The sequence below is a fragment of the Pleurodeles waltl genome, chromosome 3_1 (genome assembly GCF_031143425.1).
Source record: "Pleurodeles waltl isolate 20211129_DDA chromosome 3_1, aPleWal1.hap1.20221129, whole genome shotgun sequence".
Lineage (NCBI taxonomy): Eukaryota > Metazoa > Chordata > Amphibia > Caudata > Salamandridae > Pleurodeles > Pleurodeles waltl.
This window is the reverse complement of record NC_090440.1, coordinates 1,977,301,748-1,977,310,943: the sequence shown is the minus strand read 5'-3', so window position 1 is coordinate 1,977,310,943 and position 9,196 is coordinate 1,977,301,748. Positions and strand designations below refer to the sequence as shown.

Here is a 9,196-nt window from a genome sequence, read left to right as displayed (position 1 = left end):
GGTGCTCCAATGGGGATTCCGACCGCGGCGGTAAAGCCGCGGTCGGACCGGCAGCACTGGCGGTCTCCCGCCAGTGTCCCGCCACCCCATTGAATCCTCCAAGGCGGCGCAGCTTGCTGCGCCGCCGAGGGGATTCCGACCCCCCCTACCGCCATCCAGATCCCGGCGGTCCGACCGCCGGGAACCGGATGGCGGTAGGGGGGGGTCGCGGGGCCCCTGGGGGCCCCTGCAGTGCCCATGCCACTGGCATGGGCACTGCAGGGGCCCCCGTAAGAGGGCCCCTACAAGTATTTCACTGTCTGCTGCGCAGACAGTGAAATACGCGACGGGTGCAACTGCACCCGTCGCACAGCTTTCACTCCGCCGGCTCGATTCCGAGCCGGCTTCATCGTGGAAGCCTCTTTCCCGCTGGGCTGGCGGGCGGCCTGAAGGCGGCCGCCCGCCAGCCCAGCGGGAATGTCAGAATTACCGCCGCAGTCTTTCGACCGCGGAACGGTAACTTGACGGCGGGACTTTGGCGGGCGGCCTCCGCCGCCCGCCAAGGTCAGAATGAGGGCCTAAATGTGTCTTCAGTTAAAATTAACAGACAACAGCGGTAAAAAAAAAATACACTTTATCCATTAAGTTGCAAATATTTTTATTGGTTGAACTTTGAACCATCAAGTCCACTTTGCAAATAAGACTGTAATAGCAGATATAAAGAGCTCTTTTCAAATTGATATCCAGGCAAAAGTGCTTAAAAATGCCTAATTCTGGAAAATGTATGAACTGCAGTTTCTTTTGATTGAAAGTTTAAATGACGCTTTTACAGCTGTAGAAAGTTCATCTATTTTTAACATATTTAATGGTTAACTGCTGCTGTAAGTGCTAACGTTCTGCACTTCTTTGACCTGAACATTAATATTTTCTTGTTCTACAACATATTTCAGTGGTCTTGGAGATGTGGTGGTACTGTGTAATGAAAACCTCCTCCTCCATGGGGACGTTTTATTTTGAAGAAGCGATTTCAATATAGTGGAAATGTATATTTAGGTATAATATTGTGGGGTACTACATTGCAAACAGCAAACTGGATGAAAATGAGCGACGCTCCAAGCCATTCTGCAAACAGAGGTAGATCAAAGTGGCATACAGGAGTGATACTGGCAGAGAGGAATTAATACATAGTAGTGTGTGTGTATGTGGGGGGGGGGGGGTGTAGAGGACTTGTGAGCAAACTTGTAAAGCAGCAGTATTAAATACTGGTGCCAAAGTAGAAAACATGAGTGATCCTCCATCTACTTTGTTGGCAAGTTGTGGCGACCACACAGAAAATGACAACACAACACTGTGTACCCTTGGTCATGGCCTGGTTATCCACTTGCCTTCGGGTTGTTCAGCCCGAAGAATGTGGCGAAATAGACAACACAATGCCAACGTAATAGGAGCAGAAAATGTACAGGTGGAACAACAGAGAAACTGGTGCCGCATTAAAACAGGAGTAAAGCCAGGCAGGACAAAATAGGTGTGTCAAAATGCAGATGTCTACCACATTCAGGAAGCTGTGGGAGAGGAGACTTGCTGATGCGACCGGTGAGAAAACCCGAGGCATGACATCAGATCTGTGCTAGTGGAATTTAACTGTGATGTATGCTATAACAATATGTCGAAGTTACAGCACACTTAACTTAATACACCACTGATTGGTATGCTTATCAGTCCTTACTTCTGTTTTCCTCTAAGACAGTACACAGTAAAAAGAACATTAATAACTTGAAGTGTACAATACAGACCAAAATTAACATGTCGTTTTCTGTACTATTTGAAAATGTAGAAATGCATAAAGTGCTAATTTGAGAGCTTGCTTTTGCTCAGGATACTGTTACGGAATACCTTCTTATAAAGATCATTATCACCCCAATACGGTTTGAGTTTTATGATAACGTTTCACACTTTAGTATTTTTGATTAGGCCTTATACCACCTCCTCACCACCGTGAACTCTTTTGTTCAATAATGCAGGAGAACACAGGACTGTAGCGATACAGTCATATGGTTGCCCTACTCAAAATAAGGCACCTTCAAACATAAACCATAACATTTTATCAACTTGCCCATACAAGCCACAAGGAGCATCAAGATGGCTCGCAATCCTCTTTCTGCAGTCCTGGTTTTCATCTCTTCAATAGGTTTCGGTTTGTAGCTGTCTGTGGTTTTCATCCAGCTTCCACGTGGAGGTTTCTATCAAATCACTGTCATCTAGCCATTGCCAGTTAAAGTAAGTCTTATCGCCAGTCCTGCAAGTAACACTAAAACTGCAGCAACCAGAGCAACACTTCTACGAAGAATGAGGACTTTCACAGATAACACTTCCCCAACAGTTGTCACGGTCCAAGGATTTTCTTCTAGTATGCACTGGTCATCAGCATGGCTCTCATTCAGGAAATTCTCATCATCTTCAATTTCCACTGCAGAACAAAATGTGTACAATTATGAAGAGACAAGATTACACCATCTGCAATCTCTAGATTTCGAAGCGGTCAGTCAGACACACTAATGCCATGGATTAAGCATATACAGGTTTCCAAAAAGAAAAATATAAGTAATGAAATAGCTTCTGATGGATACTTTGCATGTTGTTCAAGTTTAAAGTTGTCACAGCTGCCAGGTGGATTCGTGAAAACGGTAATGTATTTGCCAAGCCAGCAAGCAGAAGGTACTTACTGTAAATTATACATTTAAGAAGCTAGTTTCCTCAACTTTTTAACTTAGATGGGCCAAAAATATCCCGAGCTAAACAAAGAAAGGACTAGTAGGCTAGAAAGATTACGCACAGGAAAAGAAGTACCCATCAGAAGAATATGTTACTTACCTATGGTAATGCTCTTTCAAGTCCATGCACTAACCTTAGATTCCCCATCTTAGAATACTTCCAGGCTGGATCGGGTAATTTTTCTCCAACAATACTCCCTCGCACCAGTAGGTGGGGCCGGGCAGCTCCATACCAACTTACAACAGATACCAAAGCAGTACGTCTTCAGGAAGAGGGTGTGTGGAATGGACACAGACCAAAAAGTCTTGCAGGACTGACCAAGCAAAATGCCCTCCCCTCTGGACCAGGCTGTCAAAGGCAGCAATACAGGAATGTACACACCAACACCTATGTTGTAGCTTGGCAGTACAGGCACCCCGTATGCCAATGTAGTGGCGGCAGCTTGAGGCCTGGTGGAATGAGCTCTCAGACCTTCTGGTGGCTACTTCTTCACCAGTTCATAGCAGATATTAAAAAAGGACTATACAAGTCAAAAGAGTCCTCTTGTGCACAGCCTTTCCTTCACCCTGGTGAAACCCACAAAAAGCTGATGGTCCACATGTTATTTGGTAGGATCAACATAAAAGCTTAAGCACTTTTAAGGTCCAACTGAAGCCTTGCGGGGGGTGAGGGGGGAAACGAAGTCAGGGTGATTGATTGTCCTATGTGGAAGGAAGCCCCAACTTTAGGCAAAACAATCCAGAGTCCTAGGCACGAGTTTAAGGAAGAGGACCTCCTCAGTTTAGTTTGTCTGGGAAAAATGTGGTGTAGGGTGGTTGTTTTGACAGTGCCTGAAGTACACTTACATTAAAACCTGAAGTAATCAAAATTAGGAACAAAGTCCTCAAAGTTAGAAGAGTTAACAGGAAGTGCTGAATCATGCCCCCCACAAAATGAATGTGTATCACCATGGCTAACTAGAGCATTTAGGTGGCGGCTGCCGCAGATGAAGGGGACTTGGAGGACTGATGACCATGCTGACCTGTGTACTGCCTGCCAGACCCACAATCAGGGCCTCAAAATGACTGTGGGAACTGCTCTAGAGCTGGGATAGACTGCCTTTGCCTACACCTCAGTCCCCTGGAGTAGCCTCTAAATTGATGAAGGAACTGCTTAACACGGGTGAGCAGACCCAGGAAGAGCCCTGTGGCTCTACTTTCTTTACAATGCTCAAAGGCAGAATTGGCTTTTCAACGAAAAGGAGTGAGCCCTCAAAGGACATATTCATGTGTGAAGTTAGTACATCTCTGAGAAATCCTCTGGAACACATCCATGTGGGTCAGAGGATCTCAATACTAGTGCCAACGTCCATTCCCAGGCCATGAGTAGCATTTAGGCAAGCATGAATCACATATTTGGCCACATCTTGTCCACCATAAATTGTCTGAGCAAGGGACGCCCTAAGTTCCTCCAATACCACAAGCAAAATGTAGATGGCCATATCCCACAGAGCATTTGTGTAGCGACCCAATAAACAACATTTATACATTGCCATCAGAGCATGGCAAAGAAGACCATACTTTTTTGTCAAACACCTTAATACTCTTGGACCCACAGTAGTGGAGAAGTAACTGGGGTTCACGTTACACGTTGAAGTCTGAAGCACAATGTTCTCAGGAAAAGGATCTTTATCAAGAAAATCAGGGTCACCAGGAGCCGGTCTGTGGCACACGACCATCTGCCTATTAAACGTTGGGTAAGATCAAAGCTTTGACCAAGTGCCCTTCAAGGTTATAGGTGAGGGCCTCGTTAAATGGAAGTAAGGGCTGGCCCAGGCTGTAAAGTTTCATTCAGTATGTTCATTTTAGTACTGAATGAAGGTAGCTGCAAATCCAGGACATCAGATGCCTTTTGGCTCAATACTGCAAATGATGCACTCTTTTCCATTGATGATCCAGGTGGTGCATCAAACATCGTTTCTGGGTCGGTATTAAGCCCACTGGCCTCTCAGCAAGCAAGAGCATTTACAAGTTATCATCTATATAGTAAGAAGGGACCCCACCCTCCCTCCGCCCCAACATCATTACCCTCATTTTGGGTGCCCCTTCTTAGGAGTCAAAGTCAAAAAGATAGCAGAGCCTCTTATAGTGTGTAAGCACTAGTGGAGGCACTGGATCAAGGTCAGTCTGTATGATGATTTGTTGCACTTTTGTAATCTTGTAGCGTGACATTGGTTGAGATCGCGCTGAAGTTGGTTCGGTGTCAGACTTCGGAATTGGAAAAGTTTTCTTCTGATACTGGTGTTGTTGGTACTTGCATCGAGTAAGGACCTGGTTTGTGTCTTGGAGCCAGACTGGACATCCTTGCAGGAGCAGGTACATGGCCCAGAGCAGGACCCCAGGGGTCAAATGTGGCACAGGGCAGATTCGCCAGCAGGAAACCAACTAGAGCCCCCCTGCAGTTCCTTGGGACCCAAAAGGCGCACCAGAGGGAGCCCAAAGTGCACTAAAAAACTGCAGCATTGCCTCCTTGAAGGCTTCAATCTACTGCAGTGTTGCAGATGGCTGGGAAATTCAGGATACAGCGGAAATCAGTTGGGTAATTGGCTTAGCGACTGGGAAGCTACAGCGAAACAGACAGACATGGTGAGACCTAGCACAAATCTTTGAATACTGAGTGTCAGGAAGAGATTGAGTCCTGCTTTGCTTTCATGAACTTTGATTTGGGCTTAACAGCAGACTTCGACTGCAAAGTTGACTATTTACAGGAGCGGGCTCTGGAGCGAAATCGAGTCTCTCAGACTGGGACTTATGCGAGGGCTTCTACTTCTTATGTTCAACAACATACAACTTTGCTTCTCAGTCCCAGATCACCTTCAGGTGCATGAGGGTGCATTTCCCACACAACTGAGTCGTGTCCTAAGTCCAAACACCAGAGACATACGTAGATGACTCCAGGGACTAAGATCTACATTTCTATGGTGACCACATGGTGTGAAACCTGTCATTTAAGGAAGGGACTTCATGCCCTAGCACAATAAATTTGTTTGATGGTCAAAGTTGGGAAGCAGAGCTCCAAATAAGTGTTGAAAGGCACAGTAAAAAGGGAACTAGTGTCAACATGAGGTAGTAATGCTTATTTGAGGCTCCACTCCCTCACTTCTGGGATTGTACAAAGCCAACACAGTGCAGCATGGAGAAACATTTCTGGATCCAAGGTTACGAATCTGCAGTTATTAATTTTAATGGATATTTTCATTAGCGAAGGTAATTAACTCTTTCTTTAAATAATACAATTTCCTCTCCAGATTCAGTATTATTATTATATAGACATTTGGGAGGAAGGGCCTTTAAACAGTGTAACCTAAAGAGGAGTTGAAACACTAGTCTTATAAACAATGACTCACTTGAGCATCGGAGTGAAAGTAAGAACCTTAAGAGAAACCATGCAGGGAGGCCCACAAAGCAGTATTACAGATTCCTTGAATGGATACATCTCTCACTAATGCAGTCAGATAATTTTGAATTGGTGGAATGATCCAGAATCCCATGATAGACATCTATCTTTGCATTACACTAGCACATCAACACTCAGTAATTCAAGTCACTACCTTACAAGTTGGTGTCTGCTCTGCTCACCATTATATCTCTGGAGGATCTATTACACTCAACAAATGACTGTCTGCCAATACAATAATAATACAATTAAAATTGCAAAATACTAAATCAAGTCGAGCACATTGTGCCAAGAGTTCTTATCTGGGTAATACCATGTATCTGTAGTCAAATGACCATATCCACATAGTATGGTTCTTCGCATTCTGCTTATTCGAGTAGCAAGATCCCACTATAGCTTTCTGCAGGTAAATTCACTGCAGTCTCTAAGCAGATCAAGGACAAATCTTTGTATGGTATAAACAAATCTGTTTTGAAAATCAGCCTCCATATCCGTGACTTACAAGCCCACAAGATGTCTATGAACAGGAGGAAAATCCATCCTTGCTGCCCCCAAGTATGTACAAGTGAAATTGAGTGGGGAAGAAATCCTCTGTACGTGCAGCCTCAAATCAGATACTTATTAATCCAGTACATCTACAATCCTTTCAAGTCTGTGTACTTCCAGTTTTACATTTCAGTAACTTAAATTCCATTTTATGCTCCTCTCCTTGAGCACCAATAGATCACCTTAGCTGAGAATGTACTGCTTAACGAAATAGAACAGAACAATCTTTCCTTCTCCTCAGACAGAGGGGTGGGTGGGGCATAAAGAGATACACAGCTGAAAACAACTGATATTAAAGCAAACCCGATAATTATATCTGTAAGAATCAATGCTTATGTCCTTCATAAATAATTCAAACAGCAAATCTGATGACAATACATTGTAGCTCACTTTGTCTTCTGGTCAAAGTAATGCAATAGCAACCACAATGACCAGTTAAGGTATCAAAAACATTAACAAAGTTATGCATAGACTGAACTTGAGGACTCATTGAGCCAACATCACATTAAAATCCAGGGTTACAGCCTAAAGATTAGAGGATTATCTGGATGTTATAAAGCGATACATGCTGCAGGTTAAATAATGGGAGAGTTAGTCATTTAACCAAAAGAATCCATTCAGTTGACAATGTTCAAGTAAAATGGCTAAAAAGTAGATAGAGAATACCACAATGCCTTTTAAGTTATGCAAACATCAATTTCACCGATCACAGGAAAGCTTAGTATTTTCACAATCAGCTATGACGCTGCTATCTGGAACTTCTTTGGAGATTTCATAGCCTCATAAACTTAACTGCTCAGAAGCCTAGCATGTAGATGAAGACGTTTCTAAACCGGATGCAGAACCTTGCTCCTGGCTTATGACAAAAGACAAGGCTACATTACAACCCACACATCATACAACAGGTGAGAAAACCAAAGTCTCTTTGGCCACTTCAGTGCTAACAAAATCATAACTGACATGAATACCTCATTCAGAAACCGAACAGGTGAAAACAAATATATTGAATGTTTGCTGTACTAATACTGCTTCTCAGAAAACCACAGTTTTGTGGATACTCTAAAACAAAAATAGGAACGTTTGCAGCTGTGATGGATAGCTAGCTGATACACTTGTTGGAATACTAACAAAGAAAATGCAGTCCACTATCTCCAAAGGTCTACCCCACTCTTGGTAGGTTGTTCATGCCATGCAGTGGGCATCTTTTATTGTGCTTTACCACTTGATGTGCCATCTACACTGCAACACCTCAGTGAATTGTCTAGATGCCTAACTTCATTGTTTTCTTGCACAGTTTAATTAACACCACACAAACACTTGATTACATAACGCTTGACAGCAGCATTGTCTTTCGGCGCGACAATATTGTCCTTCATCTTGGAGGTAAAAATGATAACTTCAAACAAAACCTTCTTTGCTTCAACTGATTAATCTCAAGCAAAGGCTACTGGTCCCAAAAGAACACTCACTACAAAGTCAGTGAGATGACCCACCCCAATATCAGTGATACATCAAGGAATTATTTTCCCTATAGATTGACCATGCATTAACAAATGATGCTGTCAGAAGATTCATACCATCCAGGTTATGAGCCAGTTTCTGTGAAAATGGTGGCTCATCGGTTGCATTAAAAGCACAGCCTTGAAAAAGCACTCCAAAAATCTCACCCAACGCTTTGATTACACAGTCACGTGTAAGTAAGAAGCCTCACCAAGACAACTGCTTGAAAGAAGATTTCAAGAAGAAAAAGACAACAGTTCCTTGGATTCTGAAACCTTTCTGGAAGGGTGGGATGTCCATTACCCCTCTTATGAACATAATCTTTGATGATACCAAATTACACTTAACTAAGAGAACTGAAAATCCTAGAGAGGGGTTCTTAAACTTTTGACTTTGGCGGACCCCAGTGAATCACAACTGGAAGCCAACAACAAACTACAATTTGAAAATCTCAAATAATACCCAAAAAGTACAAAATATATGAACTTAGTATATCTACTTTCCTTTGTAACTGTGTTTTTAAATATCAGAGTGAATGCACATTGGTATAAGACACATCTCGTATTCAGAAATCAATAGGTTACCCTGTGGAATCAGAGTTCTGAGCATTAATGCTGGGACAGAAATAGTTAATTGACTGACACTGGCCTTAGAGAGATACAAGGCAGCAACGGAGATTGGTAGGGGCAAGCTGGAGACCTTGCAGGTCGTTTGTGTAAAAAATTGACAAAGGCAGTGCCTGCATAAAAGTTGGAAGACTAGGTAGTCATTATGCCAGAGTACATGCTGCCTATTGGGAAGACGTATTCTGCATTTGGAAGTATTTCAGCTCTGATGAAATTTGCAGGCATGTCCTTTTCCAAGTGCTTGGAGCCTGTAAGTTACTGACCATGTAAAGCAATGGATGGGAGAACGTGCAGTCTAGAAGAGCCTTTTGAGCAGTCTACCTTTTCGTACATGCATA

The 9,196-nt window shown here is 43.3% G+C and overlaps 1 protein-coding gene across 2 annotated transcripts in view; it reads right to left on the bottom strand.

Moving 5' to 3' along the window:
• Positions 1 to 620: 620 nt before the first annotated feature.
• LOC138285877 (multidrug and toxin extrusion protein 2-like) overlaps positions 621 to 9,196 on the bottom strand; it is a 445,083-nt gene continuing 436,507 nt past the window's right edge. For both annotated transcript variants that reach the window (XM_069226369.1, XM_069226368.1), the window contains one exon: positions 621 to 2,446. In XM_069226369.1, coding sequence (XP_069082470.1) covers positions 2,238 to 2,446 — 209 coding nt within the window. In that variant the 3' untranslated portion in view covers positions 621 to 2,237. The remainder of the gene's footprint in view (positions 2,447 to 9,196) is intronic.